The following is a 25,802-nucleotide window of genomic DNA, read 5'->3' as shown; positions in this document are numbered from 1 at the left end:
GTACGAGACGAGAGTCAGAGGACGCCTTTTCATCGTGCCGCTAGTGGCCGGTGCGCTTTTGGCGTGCGGGGCCCAGGCGCGCCTTCGTTCGAACTTTTTCCCACCACCTCGACCAGATTCACGCACACCCACCGGACAAGGCGGGTACGATCGGGACCGGTGGCCCCACATGTCAGCAGCCACAGAGCCGCTCTCCCACGTCGGATTGGTTTGTCGTTTCGATTGAGCTGGCCTACATCACAGCCGTTGGGATCTTCTCTGCGTCCAACACCCAATGGAGAGTGAGTGAACCTGGATACAAGTCATGTTGGTATTTAACAATGCTAAATCAGTCCAAGAAAGTGATAGTTTAGTGTAATCAAGTGTGGGAGGTTGTTGACGGCATTGGAAGAAAGAACAAAGAAAATAATACTCTGTTATCATTGAGATGGAGACGGCATCGAAACCAAGCATACTGCAATGAAAACACTAAAAATGCTTTGATCTTATGCTGATGTGCGGAGAAAAGAGGCTGAAGTACCCCATGTTAAAATTCCTTGAGTTTTGTTGAAACGGGGCGGGCAAAGATGAGCTTTGAGCTCGGAATGAGACGATCAGAGGTGGAGTGGAGGCAGGAAAAACCATAAACATGGCCAAAGCAAAGAAGAGAACTATTAGGAGGGCCAAAACATAAGAATGCACGGGTTGTTGCACCTAGTGATTTTTTTTATCACAAATATAACTTCCTACCATGAAACATATTAATATTGAATTTACTAAAAACATGATATTAATCTATCAATAAGATCTTGGAAGCAAGGAAGAGTTAAATATAATCGCATAATTAGAATTTGCCAAACAACGCAATCTTTTGAGCTATTAGTTTGATTCAACATCAAGCACAATTTGTATGTTCCATAAGAAAATATCAGCATCAGAGCAATTTTGCAATAATTTCATTTTCAGTCCGCGACGAACGTCGTCTGCCGCTCGAGCGTGTCATCTGAGTCTATACGCGATTGGGCTGAGCTCTCCGGTCCGTTTCTCGATCGCTAGTAGACGGCGACCTCAGTATAGTCACTAGGCGACTACGGTCGGTGACTCTGCAAGAAGTTGCAAAGCGAATTGCTCCTAATCGGCTAGATATGTACGCAACAGAAACAAACGAGGAGACAAGAAAATCGATCCAGGAGGAGCAGGCGAGATGGGCTGGGCTGGACGCTACTTACACAAACTGATTTTTTTCATTTTGTCTTGTACTCAAAGATCGCCCTGACCACCTTGTGGATCCGCCCATGCGCGTGAGCATCCATGAGTGGAAACGTGCATTCATGTCAGAGTGGCTACGGTTTGTTAAACACTGGGATTATTTGCATATGTTGACTCAGTCTGAGAAACGATGCTCGTACCAAACATGGACAAACTGTACGGTGGATGTGGACCCAGTTGCAATGTAGGCAAAAACACCTTTAGTTTGTCAGACTACGGCCTTGGCAAACATACATATATCAAAGAATTTTATACATAAGTAAAACAATTGTACTCTGTATGATAAATTGTTGACAGCGGCACGTTTTCATTTTTTACATATGTAAACATACCACCAAACCAATTGGGCACGACCTAATGAACCGTCGGGGACGAAGACGAGATCAACGGCAACACGTGCACGTTGACCGGGCCAAGACTTGATCCTAGAGACCGGCCACTGTGCCTGTGGGTCGCAGAAGATCCATTTCGGGGACCACCGCGCGGTGGTGCGGTGGGCGTAGTGGTTGCACCAACAAACACTAGCACACACATCCCTTTTTCTCCCCTCCGCACGCCTCCTGCGCTGGCCACGGCGAGCGCAGCGCGCAGTCACCACCACACCGTCGAGAGTCAGCCGCTCCGCCTCCGGCGAGGGCGAGCGGGGGCGGGGGCCCACCATTCACCATGGCGTCGTCGTCCTCCGCTTGGGTGGAATGGGCCGCGGAGTACACCAAGGCGGCGCAGGCTGATGCTCGCCCCGCGCACGAGTGGGTGGCGCGGGTGGCGGCGGCGGCCTCCGCGGGGGACGGTGAGGACGTGCAGTTTTCTGCGGGGCTGGCCGAGATGCTGGCGCGCGTGCTCCTCTCCGGCGGAGGCAGCGGCGCCGCCCCCGCCGCGGCGTGGAAGTACGCCGAGGCCGCCCTCGCCGCGCGCCTCGCGTCACCGGCGCTCCTCCTCGCGCTCCTTTCCATCAGGTACGTTCAATAGGGCTCCCCCCTGGTGTTTCTGGTCTGGGCGAGTGGTAGGGGAGGCGAATGCGCGTGGGGACGGGTCCGACAGATTCTCCGGTTCCGAATCACGACCGAATCGGTGCTAGTTTTGGATCTAGGAATTTCTCTAGGAAACCAGAATGTCTGGAGGTGGACATGGAAATGGAAGAAACGCTTGGTTCCCCTACATGATAGTAGGCTGGTGATGTTGTTCAAAAAATTGGAGTAGCTGATTTTGCTTTGCGCGGAAAATGCATAATGCACATCCGCAGATGTATTATTCCGGTTTGTTTGGCCTCTACAAACAACTGTTTACTGAATTAACCAGTGTTGCTTAGCATATTTTTAAGAATAATTTTGGTGAACAAGGAGCATAATTCAACTGGCAGTAATTACGCCAGTTGACTGCGAATGTGTGGTCTGAAGACATAGATGACTGTTTGATACTGTATTGAGCTCCTTGCGTTCTTCTGTTTGCAGGGTCATTCCTCACCGGTTAGCAAGTCCAACAGCGTATCGACTTTATCTGGAGCTCCTGCGGAGACATGGGTTCACATTATGTTTTCAGATAAAAGGGTCGAATTTCAAAAAGTGAGCTAACCCATTCTGCCTGCTTCTATAGTTCTGTAATACATTTGTTCTGCAATGTTTTTTTTGTGCTGTTGATTCTTCAGTCAATCTTGCTTTTGTGTTCTTTGTTAATTGTTGCATATAGTTCTTTTATGTTCCTTGTAGAAAGTTTGTCGGGAGTGATGCTCCTGGTTGTTAGCAACTTACCAGCCTCTGCTTATACCTTGCATAAACCTCTATTACTGTAATTTATTCATTTGTATCATATCTCTGCTTTGTAAATACTAAATGGATCCTGTGTTTAAGGGAAAAAGTGTGGGGGCATTAGAAGGGAAGTTTGCTAATGCTTTCTCCATATTTCTGCAGGATTACGCAGTCAATAGACGATAACCTTAATCTCTCCAAGATATTTGGAATTTCAACATGTGAACCAGGGGTCTTTGTTGTTGAATTTGTCCTTTGCATTCTATGGCAGTTGGTTGATACTGCATTAGATAATGAGGGCTTGTTAGAGTTAACTCCAGAGAAGGCCGCTCAATGGCCAACTAGGCCTCAAGATGTGAGTACATTTGAAGGATCTTTATCTGAACAAATGCCCGAGAAAATCGAAAAGTTACAGAAGATGAATAGTGTGACAACTATTGAGCTCATTGGAAATCTTCTCCATGATAAAGTAGTTAATCGTATCCTCTCACTGGCACGCGAAAACATGTATGACTTTTCAGCTTTAATTAATCTTTTAGTGAGTTATTTCAGCTCCTTCCTATCACTAAGAAATTGTAAATTTGTCTTGTTGTTTTGATTGGTCAATTGAAAACCACCTCAGTTCAGTAACTAAGTGGACCAAGTTAAATTTATCTGCAATGTAAATAGTTAACCCTACTGGTCTGATGTCCTCAAGTCAAGTTTCTGCAAGAAGCATTAGGTTTAAACCTGTCAATGTGGGTGTAGTTTCTGTGTGCTATAAGCTATTGCTCAATATTGTGCAGAACCACGTCAACTATTCATGGAATGACTACACAATTTTTCTGATGATCCAAATACTAATATTGAGCTAATCATGTAAAATGAGTTGGTTGTAAGCACCAGTTAACTTTGGCAAACCTTCAGTAACAGAGCAGAAACTCTGGTCATGGGGCATAAACATTATGGCGGGTGCATGCAAACGCTTGTTATTGCAGTTGGAGTTGATCAGGTGTCCATAACTCATTCAATATTGCGGTTGAAAGTTGCTTAGATGTTAAGAACTAAACACTAGAATGAGCTAAAGTCAAAACATTGTCCCTGTTACCCTATGTAGACTTGTATAAATGGCATTCTTTATTTATGTAATTGCTGAGGTGGGGAGCAGGCACTTTTTTACTTAAGGCACCACAGGCGACTACACTTCCTGTTTCTTGTAAGAGTCTAATACCTTTGTGTTAAAAGTCATTTTTATTTTTTTAATAATTCAGGAAAACTCAGTGGGGAGTATTTGCTAACCGGTTACAGTTGCTTGTGGCAAACTCATCCACCTTAAAAGCTTCAAAGATGTCCTCGGAAGCATTTCAGCAGTTGATTCTGGATGAGCACAATGTGTACGGTGAGAATAAACATAGTCTGCGCAAAAAATTCCATCCCACGGTGGCTTTTAATCCTATATCTTCTCCAAATGGACGTTGCCTTGGCGCTAGTTATTCTGCACTATGGATTCCTATTGATATGTATCTTGAGGATTGCCTTCATGGCTCAATTGCTGCGACGAATTCCATTGAGATTTTAAGTGGTAATTCCATTAAAAAGCTGAAGTCCTTAGTTCTATTGAATAATTAATTTTTTCTATCATATTTTTTTCTTTTTGCTGCTGCTTTTGTAACTCGATAGAAGTTTGCAGGTTTGGTGAAGGCACTTCAAGCAGTCAATAGATCCACCTGGCGTGATGCTTTCATGGCCCTTTGGATAGCATCAGTTCGCCTTGTGCAAAGGGTGAGTCTTAATTCTTCATTCTGTTTAATCAAAGCTGAAACCACCTTACATATATCCTAATATTGGACCGTATAAAACAAGCAGGAAAGAGAACCAATAGAAGGTCCCGTTCCTCATCTAGAAACACGGCTATGCATGCTGTTGTCTATAGCAACACTTGCAGTTGCTGACATAATTGAGGAAGCAGATTCTTGTCACAATGAGCTCAACAACCATTGGAAAGGAAAGTCAGCAAAAGATGATCTGCGCAAGGAATTGATGTTAAGCTTACAGGTTCTTGGCGATTATGAAAGTCTGCTTGTTCCTCCTCCTTGCATAATCTCAGCAGCTAATCTGGCTGCTTCCAAAGCTGCAATGTTTGTTTCAGCAGCCAACATTAGCAATGGTTACATGGAAAGTGGCAACGACAGCACAATGAACTATTGTATGTGGTTGCTATTGATTTTTTTTTCATATTGAAATACATACAAACTTATATGATTGACAAGATCAATTTAAATTTGATCAGCTGGAAACATGCGGCACTTGATTGTGGAGTCGTGTATCTCAAGAAACTTGTTGGACACGTCAGCTTACTTTTGGCCTGGTTATATTAATGGTCATGTCAACTCCATGTCTCATACACTCCCTAGCCAACTTGCTGGGTGGTCATCTTTCATGAACGGTGCACCATTAACTCAGTCATTGGTTAATACATTGGTCTCAATTCCTGCTTCAAGGTGTGCCTCTTTTTCTCCGAGCAAAATAATTACTCCCTCCTTCCAGAATTACGTGTCACTGATTTAGTACAACTTTGTACTAAATCTGTACTAAATCTGAGACAAGTAATATGGGTCGGAGGGAGTACATAACTTTCCATGCATTTGGACTCACAATTTCCCACAAAAATGTCATGAATCACATGAAAAGGAGAACTACATTTATTTATTTTCAATACCGTGCTATAGCTATTTCAAATATTTCAGATTAAGCAGTTAGCCTGTTCTGCAATCGTAGTATTAGGAATGCCTGTGTTATTTAGGTACCATGCTATAGCTAGGGTTTGCTCTTTATTTTGTTTCTGTGCTCCTGTTAATTGCTATTACTATATATGACTGAATCATGCTATTTAGTTAATACTCATACATTGTTCCTGTAATAAATCACTGAATGAAGCTCATAAACTTGATGGAAGCTTAGCAGAGCTCGAAAAGTTATTTGAAGTTGCAGTCAACGGATCAGATGAAGATAAGGTTTCTGCTGCTACTGTCCTCTGTGGGGCCACCTTGTTACGCGGTTGGAATTTTCAGGTTAGTGTTGTGTACTTTCCATAGTATGACTGCTTTTTGTTGGCGCTGGTCATTTTGATGACTATCTAACTGCGCTTCTGGTTGTTTCCAAGTTATTAATTTTCTGAATTATGGAATCTTGTTTTGTAGGAGCATACAGTTCGCTTAGTCGTTAAACTGCTCTCACATTCTGACGCTGCTGATTTTTCTGGAAGAGAGAGCCAATTAATGAAGCATGGTCCGATGCTTAATGTTATTCTCACTGGAATATCACCTGTAGACTATGCTCCAATCTTCTCATTCCATGGCCTGGTATGGTTAATATGACAACATACCTTGACTCCCATTTTACCAGTTTGTATATACCTTTGACTCTGAAATATGTTTATTCTCCGAAAAATCAACAGGTTCCAGAGTTGGCTGCTGCGCTGATGGCAATATGTGAAGTTTTTGGGTGTCTTTCCCCAAGTGTTTCATGGACGCTGGGAACAGGGGAGGAAATATCTGCTCACTCGGTTTTCTCAAATGCATTCATTCTTCTTTTGAGACTCTGGAAGTTTAACCATCCACCACTTGAATATTGTATAATGGGAGATGGGGCTCCTGTTGGATCACAACTAACTCCTGAGTATCTTCTGTTGCTGCGGAACCCCCGAGTTCTATCTGCTAGCAGTTTGTCCAAAAGCAGGAGTAGCCAAAAGCAGTTACCGGTTAATTCAAGCCCATCATCCTATAACCCTATTTTTATGGATTCTTTTCCAAAGTTGAAATTATGGTACCGGCAGCACCAAGCTTGTCTGGCTTCAACTCTCTCTGGACTTGCTCATGGAACGCCTGTACATAACATTGTAGACAGCCTTCTCAACTTGATGTTCAGAAAGGCCAACAAAGGAAGCACATCTATTGGTTCTTTGTCTGGGAGTAGCAGCATAAGTAACTCATCTGGTCCTGGTGGTGACGATTCACATCTTTGGCCTCAGTTACCTGCTTGGGAAATACTGGAAGCTGTTCCATTTGTGGTTGATGCTGCTCTAACTGCTTGCTCACATGGAAGACTATTTCCACGTGAACTGGCTACAGGTTTGTAGTTTCCAATTAAGGACAACAACTTTGTAAATCATGGTTTGAGAATTAAGACTGAGGGTTGACCCTCTGTATTCAACCATCGCTATTTATTATGGGCTATAGGATCATCAGTGCTTGATACTGCCTTTTTTTACTTTTAGGTCTCAAAGATCTAGCTGATTTTCTGCCTGCATCTATTGCAACAATTGCAAGCTACTTTTCAGCAGAAGTGACACGCGGTGTTTGGAAACCAGCGTTCATGAATGGAACAGATTGGCCTAGCCCGGCTGCCAATCTATCCATGGTTGAAGAGCATATCAAGAAAATTGTAGCTGCTACTGGTGTTGATGTTCCAAGGCTTGCCACAGGTTCTTATTTCTGACTCATATATCGATGTTTTCATTGAAAGTTTATGGAGCACTTTAGTGTAAATATCCCTGTGATGCTTTGCTATCTTTGTTCCTAGCCATGCATTGTGCTAAGCATAAGTTCGTACATAGTATTAATCTGGTTCTGTATTACTTCACAGGTGGAAGTACTTTGGGTAGACTTCCATTGCCGTTGGCTGCTTTCGTGAGCCTCACCATTACATACAAACTCGACAAGTCGTCCGAACGTTTCCTTAACCTAGCTGGTCCAGCTTTAGAGAACCTTGCGGCTAGCTGCCCTTGGCCAAGCATGGCAATTGTTGCAGCACTGTGGACTCAAAAGGTGAAGCGATGGAGTGATTTCCTAGTCTTTTCAGCATCACGCACGGTATTCCACCATAACAATGATGCAGTTTTCCAACTTCTTAGAAGCTGCTTCACTTCTACCCTTGGCATGTCATCGACATCATTATGTTGTTGCGGAGGTGTTGCCAGCCTTCTGGGTCACGGGTTTGGCTCTCACTGCTCTGGTGGTCTGTCCCCTGTTGCTCCAGGAATTCTTTACCTCCGGATATTCCGGTGCATCAAGGACTGCTCTATACTTGGAGAAGATATACTTAACCTGCTGATGCTTTCGGTGAAAGACATAGCTGAAACAACAGTGTCCAGGCATCGATCGGACAAACTAAAGAGGACCAAGTATGGAATGAGGCACGGACAGATCTCCCTTGCTGCTGCAATGACGCAAGTGAAGGTAGCAGCATCACTTGGAGCGACACTAGTGTGGTTATCAGGCGGCACAACCCTTGTCCAGTCTCTGTTCCAAGAGATGCTGCCCTCGTGGTTCCTTTCCGTGCAGGACCTGGACCAAGGAGGAGCCAGTGGAGCAACAGTATACAAGTTAGGCGGCCATGCGCTCGCCTACTTCGCAGTGTACTCTGGAATGTTCGCGTGGGGCATAGACCCTACACCTGTATCCCGGCGTCGAGAAAGGGTAATGCGGTCGCATTTGGAGTTCCTGGCAAGTGCATTGGATGGGAAGATCTCACTGGGTTGCGACCTCTCCCTGTGGCGCGCCTACGTCTCGGGCTTCCTGGGGCTAGTAGTGGAGTGCACCCCGTGTTTGTTGCATGAGGTGGACCTCAAGGTGCTCAAGAAACTGAGCGTTGGGCTCCAGCAGTTGAGAGAGAATGAGCTCGCCATTGCCGTGCTTCGTGGAGGAGGGCCCAAGGCGATGGCTGCCGCTGCAGAGTTGATCCTGGGCAGCTGAGTGCGGACGCCAACTCTGCCGTTTGTACATATAATCAAACATGTGCTGTGTATGCTTGATTTGTCAGAAAAAAACTTCTAGGCGCTTTGCTGTCATTATCAGCTGCTAACCGCCACCTCAATCCGTGGACTGTGGAAGGAGGTAACTCAGTGTCGAATTAGCTCAGTTATGTAAATGTTACGACAATCTTTTTCTATGTTTTTTGAGAAACAGTGATTTCTGTTCCGTGTCTTACTTTTTCCAATCTATATGGTGCCATTGTCAGATTATGAGTGAGAATAGTCCGATTCTCAACTTGAGCTATTTAGCTGAATTCACATTACAACTTTCCAATTCTTTTTGGAAAGACAGGGGCCCATCCCCGAACAGTCTTCTTATGAACATAATTTCCACAATGTGAATCGATAAATTTTACACTCCAGAAAAAATAAATCTTAGCTAGGCTTCAACATGTTTCAAGTTAACTGAGCTGCAGTCAAAGAAAAGAGAAGCATAAGATAGGCATAAAGCGTGGCTCTCTGAAGATCTTCGAACTTAGGCACGATCCAAGAACTCCTTCATGGGCTCTTCTAGCCGCTTCATTACAGCTTCCCAACCAGCATCAGTCGGGTGCATGTCGTCCCAGTAGAAAAATGTATTGGACTTGTCGCACACATTGTAAAGAAGCTCTGAGTCCTTGCTCTGCTGTCCGCAGTAACCTTTTGAATCGAAACTCTCGCAGCATGGCGACAACTTATGCTTGAATTGCTTGGATAGCTCTGAGCCTTTACCTACATGGACATCAAAGAAAAAAGATTTGAGTATATAAATTTCAAGCACACAATGGATCTATCTATTACAAATCTTACAATGCAACACACTTGAGAAATCATGGAAGTACGTACTTGGGGAGTAATTGATAATCTTGCTGAAGGCGGTGTAGAGGTCCACGACGTGGATATTTTTCCTTGCAGTCATCACTTGCTTCATGTTGTTGTTATGGAGCGAGGCACCGTAGTCCCCAAAGATGTCACACGCGGTGTAATTGCCTGTCCTTGTTCTTGATGGCGTGCAGCCTAGAGGGTGCAAATTGTTTACAAGAACTTTGTTTACCCCAAACTGCTCCAGGCGCTCAACATTGGCCGCAATCTCTGTCATCACCTTCTCAATATGAGCGTTGATCTGCATTCATGTCAGAAGTCAGTAAGATGTTGACATATTGATTCAAGTGTACAATTAAGCTCCCGTGTAGTCATTACCGGAGATGGCCACAAGCGCGACAGAGTTACTAAGTTGCTGATTTGAGATGGTACCATCTTTGACCATGTTCTTGAAAGTATCGACCTGGTTGGCGAGGGTGGGAACCTTGTGCAACGAATTGAACACGCCGGCGCCAGCATAAGCGAATGTCATACCGGACGGTCACAAGATTTTTCTGCCGTGACTGCGTACGCTGGTGGAGCTTCCTCCAGGCCCAAGATTCTTGCTGCAATGACAAATTAAGAAAATAGATAGAGAGGGTTAATTAGCTGATGGACATTAGAAGGCACATAACAGAATGAAAATCAACTCATATGAGATCAATCGGGTATGTACATACCGATGAAGTCCGGCTGAATCCGGTAGTTTGAGAAGCGGCCGCTTGGAGTATTTGGCCGTGGAAATCCAGCATGATCAACGTAGGAAGAGCCATACGGATAGCTCCATTGGCGTGACATCTCGGTGACGGGCTCCGTCAGAGGGAGGTTCCCGTTGTCGGCGAAATCATCCCCGAAGACGAAGAAGCTGTTGCTGGACCACTTCTTCTGAGTGCCGGCAGGGGTAGGACGGGCCTCCACAGCGCTTGCAGTGAGACCAAGTAGAAGGAGGAGCAGGCAGACGATGGCCAGAAGAAACTTCATGGCTGCACAGTACTGCAGACGGAAGATCTCTGCTCTGGGCTTTCTCCTTCCTTTAATTTCAAACTCGCAAATTGATCTGGCCCAGAACAGCAACCCTTGATGTGTGTATATATACACAGAACGTTAGTAGGACAAAAGACCGACTCCGAGTAGAGCAGACAGCGCAGCAGCAGTCCGATTTCATCTCGCGCAGTGGAGTATGCTCTTGTTCGCGTCGGATACGAATTCGAGGCCACCGACCTAGTAATTGATAAATAGCAGATCAATTCTTCCTTGAAATCTTATTCCTTTCTGCCCCAGGAAGCACCATCTCCAACTCTGATCCCCGGAAATTGCCCGGATCAAGATCGGAGCTCGTCCGATGGCGAAGATGCTCCTGCTCCGGAGCTCCGACGGCAAGGTGCTCGTCGCACCGGCATGGGACAAGCGGCCGAGCGCCGCCACCCCGCTGGAGACAGGGGTGCCCTCGCGCGCCCTTGAGAGGGTTGTGCAGTTCTGGACCAAGCACGCCCTCGCCAAGTCCACCGGCGAGTCCCGAGAGTCCCTCGCCCGCTGGGATGCGGACTTCGAACGCCGCCTGGAGGAGGACGCCCTCTGGTGCTGTCACTTCCAAGACTGGCTCTTCCGTTGGATCTGCACAGGCCGGCCGCACAATGCCTGCCTGCTGAGCCTGTGAAAAAGGCAACAGAGCAGCTGCCCGGCCCATCAAAGCCAGCAGCTTCGTCTCTACGCGCTCAGTTGCAAGTGTCCTCTCGTCGCTGTACCAAGGAAGAAGCAGCCTGCAAATATTCGCTCTTGACTCCAATACTCCAGTGTTAGTATGCAGTCTTTTCGCTTCCTAAACCATGCACTCCTGAGTCTCCTTAACCTTAATTTGGCCCTCTAGGTTCTGCACTTGCTTGGAAAGATTTCTAGTGTTCTTTGAGTCTCTGTCAGGCACTACTAGTTTTGCAAGAGTGTTAGCATGATCTCCAACTAGTCAGCGAGCTCTGTTACGACGGTGCAAGACAAGGTTCACTATATCCTAACCTGGTCCTAAACAAGGGTTTAAGTAAATAAGAGCCTTTTGAATAAATCAAAGTAAAGCAGATGACTGAGCGAAAAACTCATTTACTGCAATACTGGCACGAGATGGAGCGTAAAACGCACTCGCTGCAAAAATCAAAACGGCCGTTTGCTACCCAGTTTGTAGCAGGAAAAAGGATTAGAATTGAACCTTGCGATGCACTTCGTAATTTTGTGAGCTGCCCAAGTTCTGGAGACTGTGCTGGCTATTCTGTAAACCTCCTAGTCTTGGCTGACTTAGACTCATAGGCATTGGTGTCTTCTTGAGTACAGTCTGCAGTTTCTGGTGAGTTAAGGGGTTAATGAACTGTTGTGTGTATGCGTGGATGAAGCTTTCAGGCTTTACAAGCCCTTGATGTATCGAGCAAACTGTACTCAGCTTCAGATATGAATGAAAATAAAATTTGTTGGTCTGAATGTGGGCAGAATTTTTTAGTAACTTGTATATACTTACTCACGTGATGCTGCTCTGGCTGGAATATTTTTCGTGTACAAGTCGTAAAAATGCAGTGGGTTCCCCTCAGATTTCACAATCAACTGGTAAAACACAGAACAGAACCATGTTTTGTTAGAGAAAAAGATAATACTGCAATCTGATTGTAAAGAATGTAGCCCGCATGAACTGCTACTGGGTGCATATAGATCTTTTTGCTTGTTTGGTCCTTGCAATTCTTAGCCTTTCTCATATTATTTCTTACTTTTTGTTTAAATTATGTGCAGACACGGTGTTACATTTTCACGTTGGTGCTTTCAAAGGCTGCAAATTATACTATGGCTGTACTAAGGTTCACCTTGGCTGTGCCGCGCTGAACTTATTTAATAATTTGCTGTGGAAGAATACACGTGAAAGTAGAAAAAAGTTGATTATCCAAGCATAAAATAGGCAAAAGTTGGATATCAAACATAAAAATAGGGAAAAGTTGGTCGGAAGATAATCCACCTCAATACAACTCACCCTAAATCTCCTGATAGTTTTTGATTAAGCCATAATATGCTCAACATATATTATGAAATATAGAATAAAAAACGGTGAACATCTGGATTAACATTCATATTTAGGTGAAGCAACACACTCAACTACAGACAGATAAAACCTTCGATGCACCCATCGTCATACCCATTCATCACCAAGTTCCCTAGCCTGCTGGTGAATACATCACCTCGTCCCCATTGACATAGTAGTTAATCTTCATGCAAGTCATGGGATGAGAGAGGCCAAGCAGTTTCTCACACACCTCCCCAGTAACAGTGATGGCATGGTGAAAAGAAAGAGTAATTGTTTTAAGCATGGCTGCCCATCTTAATAGTCGTTCCACAAATATGAATTCATGTTCTGTTCCCGACAATCCAGTGATTTCCACTTCAGTCAGAGAATTCAGCAATATATCATCAGTTTCCATGTCTTCTTGCTGATTGCAAATGCAACCTGACGAGCAAGTTTTTTGTTCCTGCAGCAAGAAAAAAACAATTTGACATTATGAACGTCAATTTGGCGGCAATTTTACTCAGCATCTAAAGTTACATCAATCCATTTTTTAGAGCACATACATAAAAATTTACCCTTAAGCAGATAGAAATAGAAAGAATTCTGCTAAAATGGAAATGGGCATTTTTCTAAAGAAAGAAAGATGCTAATTTGATTAATGTCAGGAGATCAAATGAATGATACTCGCTCCGTCCCATATTAACTGACTTTCTATTACATATATTTAGACGTTTTTTGACATACATACAACCCTATTTGGACAAATTTGCTTCACTTATTATGGGACGGAGGGAGTAGATGACTACAAGGAAAAGAGATAGACGATTTATTCAAAAAAAAGACCCAAAGTTTCAAACATGTATCTAGAATTGCTGGAAAACTACAAACAAAAAAAGAAGTGAAAATGAGCTCGTTAGGAGCCCATCCAAGATCGTTGTAGACCCAACGAATTACTAGTTCCCGACCCGGGTGGAGTAAAACCAACAAAAGAAAACAGTAACCAAAGGATACTCAATTCACAGGGTTGCAGCAGAAGATATGTTGAAAATCTACTCAATTCACAGGGTTCCCTTGTGCGAATCATCAGTATACTACGCACCTACTTTAATTCTATCACGTATACCACAAGCCAGCTTTTAGGCACAATCAAAGTACTAGCACTGAACTAGGTTGCGCTAATCCAAGTATTTACCTCACTGTTTCGAGATAATTCCAGCTTAAGGTTTCTAATCCCCGTGGACAAGCAGAGCAAATAGAACACATAAGGTCCAAAGACATGCCCATCTGGTGATAACCAAAGTGACAAGGTCTTAGTGTCTGGGAGCATGGTTATTTCCTTCATCAAGTACTGGCAGTTGTCGATGATCTGCAGGGCATACAAAGTAAAAAACCAAAAGTATCAACACAACTATATATCAAATAAAGAGCATAGCTTATTCTAAAATTCAAGCTTCTAATACATTTAACTTATAGAGGGCAGAGAATAGTGGGTTTCTAGTTATCTTGGATCTCAGCTGGCAAGCCTATATAGGCCACAACACTGGCGATGAAATGGGCGTCTTCTGTAGTCTGAACAACACACCAACTAAATACCTGTGTGTTGCTGCAGCTAAAACAAGATTGGACCACTCGCTATAAATAAACTAGACTAAACAACACTATTACATGTTAATAGCACTCTCTAGTAACTGTTTGTAATAGACTTAATTGATAGCATTAGAATAGAAGGGGAAAAAAATTACAATAGAAGGAGTGACAGACTGCCACCTGACTCTTTTATGGAAGTAAATATATATATAGTGAACTTTAAATAAATATACCAAAATTTAGGCTTGAGGCTTCAACTTTTACATTTTTGTTAAGCTTTAATAAAGTTCAAAAATAATAATTGTTCATGGCAACTAAAATGCGGATACTGTAATACCATCATCTATCAAGGTGTATACTTACATTAAATTTATAAAGATAAAAGAGTGCACATGCTCAGTCGTGAGGCTTAAATAAAGAACCTCATATGAAAGAATATTGAATGGGCGAATAGGTATGCATCGCAGACTGGCCATGTGTATTTTATTGTTCTTTGTTATCACAATACGTATTGCCAGAAATTTGTTTCAATGATGAAACCATATTGTTTGTAAATACATATAAATCATGCTTGGCGTTCTACCCGTAACATATTATTTCGCTTGTTACATCAATTAGTTAGGCAGCACATGAGTTATATTAGGCAGGACATGAGTTATGTTAGGCAGGACATGAGTTATATCAAAATAAGTAAGAACTCTAATAGTTTTTAGCAGGGCTTACTTTTTATTAACACAAGAAAGAAATCCACGGTACTGAGAAGGTGCACTTACATCTGGTTGGGTAAGGTAGAGCTCCAAACTGGAGATCGCCCTAAAATGTTGAAAGAGCTTTACTGATTCTGAATTGTTTGGAGAGCCAGGTGGCCCATACACCACCAGGCTGGTGCACAGACTTGTGACGTGCGCCATCTCACCGAGTTTTGTCAAGGTCGGATCATAATCAACATACCAGCTGAGGCTTTTAAGTGAAGGGGCAGATATGTCTATCACCGCCCTCCCAACAAAACAACACTGCAAGTCCAGAACAAGTAGCATCGGCGCAACAATTGTGATCTTCTGCAATCCTTCGAGACTATGAAGTTCGATATCGAGGAGGGACTTCGAGTGGATGGTGAGATTAGTAAGCCCATGGATGTTGTAAATTTGTAGATCTTGTAACAATGGGCACCGTGCCGATGAGACCACCTCTCCAAGATCGCACCAACCATCTATCCACATGTTATGAAGGTACAAAGAAATAAGCTTCAAGAACACACCTGATGTTGGCAGCTTGAGGCCAAGAAAGGGCAGATTTAGATGGATCTTTGTGGCCCTGTTAAAGCAAGGCAGCTCAAAAGCATCGCTTCTCCTGTCCTCCTCTCCCTCTTCAGCATCACACAGTTTCACGTTTTGTATGAAGATCTCACCTATGAGGAGCGGCGCGGAAAGGAAGAGGACAACTTCAACTAATTCTGGGGCAGCCCTGCGGGTGGTGATGTCCAGATAACGGAGAGTCATGGCAGCATAGGCAGCAAGGACAGATCTAACATTGGCTAGGTTGACTAGATGGAATTTCAGATCTGGGAGTTCGGACCAGATGCGGTGCCAGTTGTGGGACAGGACACTGGTTTGTGCTGCAGCGCCGGCAGAACCGAGTCGGAGGAGGATCTCACCGAGGACATCATCGGGAAGAAGGCTAAGGAGATCCTCGCCGCCGGCGTCGGCCATTTAGGGAGGACCCGAAATGGGGGATGTGGCTGTTTCCTCAGTGGCGCAATATTATATATTTTCTGCACGGCATCATGTCTTATCTCGACCCTGTGGGCCAATCCTACAATTCACTAGCAGTGGAGTTAATGTTTGTGATTAATGTTGTATTATGATAAGGCGATGGCAGAGATTTGCCGGAGAGACAGAGACTCTTCTTTTATTCAAATGATGAATTTCGGAAAATCGTAATCTTGTTTGCACTCTATTGAAAAATCTCATTGACAAAGACCTTTTAAAAAATTCAATGCTCAACATGATCAACTATTTTTTGAACAATTTATAAATATTTCTCCTATATGATTTAATAATTAAGGCATGATACTGTAAAAAAAGAATTACACTACTGTAGTTTGACCCTCTCTTGTCCCTCCTACAGTGTTGGTTAGCCCCAGCAAAAGGAAAAGCCGCCACTGAAGATTCTCCGGATGGCCGGGCCAATCCAGTGGTAGCCTTTGGTGGCGGCTTTGAGGAACCACCACTGAATGGTATCCCTTCGGTGGCGGTTTGTGGGTGGACTGAAAATGATCTACCACTTGAGGGTAGCCTCCAGTGACGTCTCTATCAGTGGCGGTTGACATGTCAGGAGCTGCAATAACAAAAACCTAAAACAGCACCGCAAATTTAAAAAACACTAGTTCATGCTGGAATTAATACACGGGTCAGCGAAAGGAATTTAAAAATAACATAGTTCATACATCAATTCAATCAAAATTCATACAATATTCGATCTAAGATTTAAACCTGAAGAAAAATAAATTAAATTAGGATGCGGCTACGCAGGCGAGCTCGCCAACTCACTCGGAATCAGAGGAGATGCCGACGAGCGCCTGGAGCTGTGCGTCTACACGCCACGCTGCCGCCCGCCTCGCGTGCTCCTTTCGACGCGAAGCGCCTCCACGCGAGCTCTTTGTCAGCGAACATCCGGTGGCAATCTCCCGTGACAGCCCAAGGGCATATAGGACCAGGCCCTCCACCTCCTCCTCGTCGGTGCCGTGTGGTTGGCTTGGGCACTTGCGGAGGTGGACGGTTGGCTCTGTTGGAGCCAGGAGGTGGAGGTGGCGGGTGGCGTCTGGGAGCTCTCCAGCTCTAGCTCCCCGCGGTGGGCGTGCCGGACCGGGCGCCTCCTCCTCGCCGACACTTGTGGTCAGCGTTGGCTGTGGCCGAGGAGGATGGTTGGCAGTGTCGGCAGTGTCGCGGGTAGCGCTCCGGTCCCCTCTAGCAATCGGCATGGAGTTCTCTGGTTCCTCTCTCCCTGGTGAGCGGCGCACTCCTTCCTCCCGAAGACGCTTTTCCTGACGACGGTCATTTAGCTAGTCTCTTGGAGAGCGTCAACACAACAAGGACCGGGGCCGCCCGCCCGGAGGATATCTAGTTTGCCGCTCTGCTGGACCGCACAGATGGGGACGTCTCAGGCAGTGTGGCGGGCGACTGAGTTAGAGTGTAGTGGCAACGGCGGCTCTCGCTTCCACTGTAGCTGTCTGTCTCAGCGTGAAGTGCGACATTGTGACGATGAGAATGTGGGGATGGAAGAGATGAGGAGGTGTTGGCAGCGTAATGTGTGGAGCGAGCAGAGGCGTCGGCCTCTACTTAACGCAAGAGGAAGGCAGGGAGGCCAGTGGCACACATGATCATGATTGAGATGAGGCAACACATCCCACTAATACACCCTGTCATTGTGATCTCTCATCAAACCAAGTTTAATTGAGGTGAGGCAACACATCCCACTAATACTCCCCTGGCATTGTGATCTCTCATCAAACCAAGTTTAAGATGAACACAAAACTTTAAGATGATGTTGAACAAACAAGACTCATTGTTGTCACTTGATAGCATATTGTCGTCAATATTTATCCTTCCATATATTGATGCACGAAAAATGGGATTTAATTAGTTCCCAATATTCGGTGAAAGTTAAAAACACTAGAAACATGCAAATTTGCTTCTCAGGGTTAAATTTATAGGGTGAGGGAATTGCCCTAAAATCATTATAAATTTATCAAGAACTCAATTAAAATGTTATAAGGAATGTAGAAAAATAACATAATAAACATCAAAGTTCATGTATGCATTTAAATGCATCAGGCGCCCACGGGACGACATTGGAGGCGACACCCAATAAGCGAGGAGCCCGTTGAGGGTTTAATAACAAATTGCAGCTTGCCTTCCCCGAGATGCCGCCACATCTCAAAAATTATCCTGTGTCTATCACTGCTTTTAGGACTCCACGTATCCTTTCCCATGATTTGTATATTCGTGTTGCACTTCAATACTATTCCGGGTTAAAAATATACAATGAAAAAGTATTAACAAAAAAAGAATGAAGATAACTATTTCTCATGTCTTTTTAGAAGTGTTTAATTTATGTTCGTTGAATTTTTTTTGCACGTGGAACTGTGCAAGATTCCTGCTTGGATAAAGAAGTTACTACCTCCGTTTCTAAAGATAAGAATATCAAATAACTCAAACTTCTTCAAGTTTGACAAAATCTGTAGAAAAATATCAACATCTAGAATATCAAATAACTATGCTTTGAATATACACATCATGCTAAATTTAATAAAAATAAATTGGACAGTATTAGGGGGTGATCGTGCACTATTAGGCCCCTCACGGTGCACACCCGTATATGGTAAGTCTCTTCTGTCCTTTTCTAAAATGGAATATATTATCCCCCGCAGCCTCCTTGATTTCAAGGCGTGCTTCCAGCCTAGTACATCGCGCGGCCGTGCGGTCTCCTCCCGCCAACTCTTGGGTCGCCAGGTTGTAGAAAGTGGGGGAACAAAAGTTGCCCCTTCATGCAAGCAAAAAAGGAAGGCCAAAAGTAAAAACAATTATTAGGCAAAGCCCACAGAACATTTTCTACACTATTAAATCAGCTTTGTACAGGTTGTTGTGGCAACTCTTTGCTTCAAAATGCATCAACACAGACAGTACAGTAGGGCAGTTTAATAAACCTTCTAATGCGGGATTCAACAAGGACAATGCCTCCTCCAGATTCAAAGAGTAGCAAATCTGCTTTGTACAGGTTAGATGGTTCCTCCAGAGGACCCGGATCCATGCTAAAGTCAACTGCACGAGGACAATCTCCAGTTTCTACTACACGTATACACTCTTCAGGAAGATCTCCATGCTTGACCAATAATTTTCCATCTTCTTTTGTGAATATATCATTTGTAACCTGCACACAAAAAAGAGCAAAGAAAGATGAGTTTGAAAGGTATAGTGTAATTCTAGAATACATGTCAGAGACTATTAGTTGTCTGTTTTGCAGAAAAAAATTCATAAGAATTGACAAACAGGTTCCAAGTTTTGCTTTGAGTTTAACTATCGTAAATTTGGCTAGTGAGAACCTGGTTAAGTCTCTTGTCTGCTTTCCAAAAAAACGTTGCCCTTTATCCAAGCAAAAAGAAGCAACTCTGCTTGCTTTTACTTTCTCTATCCCCTCCACTCCATCGTCCCCAACTGACCTTCTGGACATCATGATTCCCTACTTCGTAGCAATAAAGGTTGCTTAAGGGATTGTGCGAGCAATCAAAAGGTCCTCAAACCACCCGGTTTTAATGGTATTTGAGCATAGCACTTCTCTAGTGTACAAGTACAGGAAGCTAAAATCACTTTTGCTGATCAAAGTTGCCTGGGGCTTTGTAGAAATCAAAGGAAGGTACAGTACATAAAACCTAATCAAAGTTGCTTTTGGATACATTTTGCCATCCAAAACCGGTAGAAATCACATTAACAGAGATCCATGCCCCCACAAAAATGGCTTATCTAACAATAAAAAAGGAGAAACACCCAGTAGATCCTCCTGGTAGTCATGGTTGCCAGAGAGAAAATTGTGGCAAGAGAAGGTGCAAAAAGTAGCACGCTGCTATAGCCCTGTGTTGGACACTTGATAGCTACAGAAAACACAGAAAAGAAAAAAAATACAATTAGGTGCACTATATTGCAAAAGGTGCACTATACAAAAAACACAGAAAAGAAAAGCATAAAAAGCACTGAGGTGTGTTTAGCGTTACCGATTCTACAAGTATGTTGCCCAAAAACAGAAAAGAGAAAACACATGCACGCTCTAGCCATATGATTAATCAGGTGAATGTTTTATTCCTACTGTTGCTTTGTTCTTTGCGAGAAAAGACCCACTAAACACACATAATTCTTTTGTTCCCTAATATCAACATTTGATCTTGTCGCAGTCAAACCTTCTGTTTTGTTGCTTCCATGATACTTACTTTCACTTTGGCGCTTCCATGTCTAAAAAAAGCATGCTTCCTGAGGAAATAGAACCCAAACAACATGCTTTACTTAAAGGCAGCTCCAAAAAACAAAGAGAAGAGAAACGATTAAACAGACAAATTATGCTCCTTAGGAATGCAACTTGTAATTCAAAACTTAAGCTAGGATGCAACTTTTACTTTAGAAAAGGGCGATGAAAAAACAACTTAGTGTCAACTATAGAAATTATGCTTCTTAGGATATGCAACTTCTAAGTCAACATTTCAGCTAGGGAAGCGTCTTTTATTCTAGAAAAGTTTGGTGAAGTAAAAAGAAACTTAGTGTCACCTATAAACTGAAATTATGCTTCTTATGAATGCGACTCCTAAGTCAATATTTAAGCTGAGAAGCAACTTTTACTCCAGAAAAGTTTGGTCAAGTAAATACAACTTAGTGTTATAAACAGAAATTATGCTTCTTAGGAATGCAACTCCCAAGTCAAAATTTAAGCTTAGAAGCAAATTTTATTCAATAATAGTTTGGTGAAATAAAAAAGCAACTTAGTGACAACATAAACTGAAATTATACCTCTTAGGAATACAACTTCTAAGTCAAAATTTAAGCTGAGAAGCAACTTTTACACCACAAAAGTTGGGCGATGTAAATGCAACTTAGTGTTACATAAACGCAAATTATGCTTTCTTAGGGATGCAACTACTAAAGTCAAATTAAGCTAGGGAAGCGACTTTCGGTCCGAGAAAGTTTGTTGTAGCAGCTTAGTACCTGCCAGCGTTGTAATTATGCTAGGATGCACCTACCGAACTCAAAATTAAGCTGATTAGGTCTTACTGCTAGAGAGAAAACTCACAGAAAATTGCCTGAAAATTTGCTTAGATTGGGGCAGTTGTGGGAAGAATTTGAGAGGATCTAACCTTGATAACCTGATGGAACAGTAGATGCGTCCCTCCGTGCTTAACTTGTTCGTCGTCCTCAATGCCCCCGCCCTGGTCTATGCGCCCCGCTGTGCCTAGATTCAACAACCAAAATCGCCTTCATGCAGCCCACCTGTGCAATTTCTTCGGCACCCCTCCCTTCTATTGTAGTTGACAAACCCTAGATCATAGGAAATCAAAAGTTAATCACCCCTAAAAACACCCCCTAAATGCCCCAATTGCTATATATTTTAAAAAATGCTGCATGCCAGAGTTGGAATCTGGGGTAGGCAAAAAAATGGAGATGCTTCTAGTAGCCATATTTTTCACAGCAAGGACAGGTGTTACACATTTAATGGAAAAAATAACATATATTAGGAGTAATCTAAACTGTCAGCTATAAGCAAACCAAAAGCAACTATGAACCGTCGACTACAAAACAAAAAGAGTAGCCTAAAACTTACAGATAAATACAAGCACTACTTCATGCATAAGTTGTTTTAAAAAATAAAATTCCATAGACTTCTTTGCTACAGAAACACACATGTTGGAGGTGATTGTTTCGTCCCCCAATACTTTGTCTTAGGCAAAAGGGCCAAAACACTGAACAACTTGAATCTATCAGTTTTTCCCCTTGCTTCATAATACTAAAAAAAAGCAAGTAGGGTAAAAATTAATCAAAACTATGAAAAATGTAGGGAACAAACTAATGTAAATGTGTAGTTGAAAGCAAGTTCTAGTAGTAAAATTGCTAGCAACTGAATAGTCAAGTTTAGCCCAGAAAAATAGTCTGGTCTACCTATACGCAGCTTGCCTCAGGTGATTTCTTTCAAGAAGCAGTCTTCAGCTAGAAGTGTTTCAGACCCAGTAGATTAGCTATGCTTCTATACCCTGTTCCCAGGTGAGCACTGACTCAATCAATTTTCTGGTTTCCCTTGCCTCCACTACCAGTACTAGTTTTCTGCCTCCTGGCTCCAGCAGTGTTTCTACTTAAGAGAAGTAGAGGAAGAGAACAAGAGACTTGTCTTGGCCAGAACACTAGCTTCGATGATGGCCAGAGGCTTCTATTTGCCTGAGCTATTTATAGCTGCAGCATAGTCACTCTATAATGAGCAAATAATACCAAAGGGGGGTAGTTTTGGTTGTAAGGCAAAAGCACATCCTACACGATGATTTGCATGATCAGATGCATATTAGAGGGTAAAACACAACTCCTAATCAGTAAAATGTGAACACTAAAAGCAAAATCCTACTACACAATGCAACACGGGATTTTAGGTACAGAAGCATGGCCATTCAGGCCAATTTAATGAGAAATTTAACACATGCTAATACAGTGAGATTACCCCCTGTACGAGATCAACAAGCCCCACCAGATAAGCATTATTGAGCTTGTTTCGAACAACATGACAAACTTACGAATCACATAGCTATCAGCCCATGGAAACATCTGCTGCAGCACCACCAAAGCCTAGAACACGACGTGCTTGAATTGGGCGCTGATGTTTTGCAGAGGAAATCAGGGGCAAAAAATAGGGGAAATAGGAGATCTAACCATGGGGAAAAGCTCGCAAAAACAGATGGCTCGATGCCCTGACCCCGTGGTCGATGTGCCCCGTCGAGTTCCTCGCGGTCAGCACAGGCAGATTCAACGATGCAGTCACCTTAGCATAGCCCTCAAGACCTCCCCTTGCGACATGCAGGAGGTCCCGTGCCCTATGGCTTTGCTGGTAAAACTCGCGCGGTGGCGAAATCAACCAGCAAAACTCGGGCAAAACAACACGTTGACGCTGACGCCGCCCCTCCCGGCACTGCCTACGACCACGCCACTAATCCGATGCTGCCGTTAATCCAAAATATTACAGCAAGTCAACTATCATGGCAAAACCAGCCTGACACCCACGAAAAGCAACTTATTAGGAGCTCTGTAAACATTGAACCTATCGAAAATTGGAGAACACTAGTCCCCAGAAGAAAAGCAACTTGTTAGAAGCTCTGTAATCATTGAACCTATCGAAAATTGGAGAACACTAGTCCTCAGCAGAAAAGCAACTTATAAAATCACTAAAATCATTCATCAGTCAACCCCAACACCCCTGCCATGAACTAAACACACTAGTCCTAATATACAGCAAAAAAAATGCCTAACAGAATAAGCAGAGAAAGCATATCCTAATCCTACACTTGATGCAGTAAGTTGCAAGCAGAACATACAGGTAGAATTGCTTAACCACCCCCTGAATGCAGCTACAAACCATGGGAACTAAAAATCGCTTGCCAACACACAACATATATGACTAGTACAGCGGCGGGCCTCCACATCTAAACCCAGGACTAATCAATCGGGCAAACACACAGGGGGTCAGTGAAAACTCAAACACAAACACATGCAGTAGCACGGGGCCGGGCAAAAATGCAGCCGGAACGATGGCGAACTGCAAAATCGACGGCATCACTAACACAACCCCACTAATGCTGCGAATTCAACAACTCAAGCGTAGATGCGCGTTAGGAGGTGGGAGTAGAAGGACAAGAGAACTAATCGAAAGCAAGGTCAAATTGATGATCTAGATGCACCCGTCGAGCTCGTTCCGCCCAGGCGTCATGGATGCGAAGGCCGCGCTCGAATCACCAGCAGATCCCTGACCGCGAACACTGGATCAACACGCCCCCCGACGTGCAGATGCCCCCGGCCTCGCCAACCACTAGCAAAACCTGCGGGCTGCAGCTAGCCATGGGGGTGTTCGACGACGCGGCGAGAAATAGACAGCGAGTTGGGGCTCCTCGTCGACCACGCTCCCTGCCCACTCATGCCCCTATTCTCCCTTCTCCGTCAACCCGCCCCGCTGAGAACCACACCGCACAGAAAAATCGCCGGAGAGAAGAGAAAATGACGGAGGCAGAGAGATTTCAAGAGAAATGAGAAGGTGAAAAGGAGGGGATAGCTATCAAACACAGGGACGGGTGGGGCCACCTCGGGGCGTCGTGGAGGGTGGACCAGATGGACTTTGTCCTAAATCCATCGGACGGCTGCACGTCGCCAGGAGAAAACGAGAGGCGCGGAACTGTGCGCGCGCAACGAGCACAAAAAGTGCATAAGCACTTTCAAGCAATTATAGTCTTAAACATTTATAGACTTTTTATAAACCTGGTGTGAGAACTCGGAATTAACTTTCGAACCTTACTTGTGTTTAACTTCATCAGTCCAGGATCAAACCGATCAACACACAAAATCAGTGTCATTGCACAACAAACTAATGATAAAATAAACTTTATTATGAATATGCCAAAAGCCTTACAACGTACAATGTCTCAGAACATTAATACAATCAGAAATCAGCGTCTGATGCCACCATACTGTTGGTAAGTTAAATAGAGTAGTTACAAAACCATGTCGGCACTTGTTGCACAAGTCCCACCACACTTAGCATTCCATCATGCTCACTATAATTCAGTTTTAAAAGAATAACTTACACTTGATGGCACAAAATGAATTAAATTATTAAGCAAGGCTAAGCATTTCTACTTATGCAAGAATACTAAATAAAACTATTCCAGGTATCAGGACAATGGAGACAAGCAATCATGGTAGTGTCGGGGGGGGGGGGGGGGGGGCATGCCTCTGTTGATGAATTCTTCTTCTTCTCAAGTTCTTGTTCCACCACATCACTCTATATTCGTCGTAACGATAACCAGAACAAACGAAATAAATATAAAAGCAACAATGCCAAATGAAATACAAATACGAGAGCGAAATGCCGAGGAGGTTAAGAATCGGTTTGGAAAGGGAAGGAACAACTATGATAGGATTAACCATGCATCATGTTCAATAACATGAGAAAGGAACATGACAAGCTATTGAACATGACAAGCTCATATGGTTAATAGCATGCTCAATAACATGAGAAAGGAAACCATCACGTGAGATATCAAATGATAATTCAAGCAAAACTATAATCCTGACCATGCATCTGATAATAACCATCATACATGTGTCTTAAGAAATCAATCAAACTAAACCATAGTAATTAACACATCAAGCAAACACATGCTAGCATACATACTTGTCAGGCCCGGAATTTGTGTCACACAAAGATTAATAAGTAATTAATGACAAGCCAAGACTTCAACCCAAGTGAACACAATGCAAAAACTGTGCGGGGTGATATGGTCCTGGAGAGCTCGGAGAATCAACCCAAAGCGACCGCATTCGTGGATTATGCAGGGTGATATAGCTCCCAACTCTTTGACATGCGGATTCGCTTACACATCATCATGTCACCACTTAATTAAGCATGAACTATACTCCAACCCTACATACATTGTGCGTTATAACCATACACGCAGCACACACGATGTATGACACAAATAATATACTCCCTCTGTCCCGTATTAAGTGATTTTCTATTACATGTATCTAGGCGCTTTTTAGGCATAGATACATCCATATTTGGCCAAATTTGAGTCACTTAATATGAGACGGAGGGAGTATATTACAATAGTAACTCAAAGCATGTATAATACCCATGAATGAATAAACAAATAGAAGTAATACATGTTACTTTACAAATCTACTTCTTTGTAAGTGATTACGCATGTGAGAAAATTCTACAAACTTTAGAAAAATATCCTATGCATGCATATGAACTACACAAAACAGGACAT

The 25,802-nt window shown here is 43.4% G+C and overlaps 2 protein-coding genes and 1 pseudogene across 2 annotated transcripts; 1 reads left to right on the top strand and 2 right to left on the bottom strand.

Annotated features, from left to right (window-relative positions):
* Positions 1–1,795: 1,795 nt before the first annotated feature.
* On the top strand, positions 1,796–8,959 carry LOC100828721 (mediator of RNA polymerase II transcription subunit 33A). The gene is made up of 12 exons (XM_003557333.4): positions 1,796–2,204; positions 2,700–2,810; positions 3,156–3,500; positions 4,244–4,554; positions 4,663–4,754; positions 4,839–5,178; positions 5,263–5,473; positions 5,929–6,043; positions 6,173–6,334; positions 6,430–7,102; positions 7,249–7,455; positions 7,617–8,959. Exons 1-12 carry the CDS (start codon positions 1,915–1,917, stop codon positions 8,723–8,725), a joined length of 3,966 nt encoding a protein of 1,321 aa, XP_003557381.2. The 5' UTR covers positions 1,796–1,914; the 3' UTR covers positions 8,726–8,959.
* On the bottom strand, positions 8,880–12,077 carry LOC100840585 (annotated as a pseudogene).
* A 613-nt stretch (positions 12,078–12,690) lies between these two features.
* LOC100840278 lies at positions 12,691–17,568 on the bottom strand. The gene is made up of 3 exons (XM_003561253.4): positions 15,016–17,568; positions 13,848–14,021; positions 12,691–13,118 (listed from the first exon to the last, which is right to left on the bottom strand). Exons 1-3 carry the CDS (start codon positions 15,949–15,951, stop codon positions 12,807–12,809), a joined length of 1,422 nt encoding a protein of 473 aa, XP_003561301.3. The 5' UTR covers positions 15,952–17,568; the 3' UTR covers positions 12,691–12,806.
* Between the last annotated feature and the right edge of the window lie 8,234 nt (positions 17,569–25,802).

The sequence above is a fragment of the Brachypodium distachyon genome, chromosome 1, assembly GCF_000005505.3.
Source record: "Brachypodium distachyon strain Bd21 chromosome 1, Brachypodium_distachyon_v3.0, whole genome shotgun sequence".
Taxonomy (NCBI): Eukaryota; Viridiplantae; Streptophyta; class Magnoliopsida; order Poales; family Poaceae; genus Brachypodium; species Brachypodium distachyon.
This window is presented reverse-complemented; position numbering and strand designations above follow the sequence as displayed.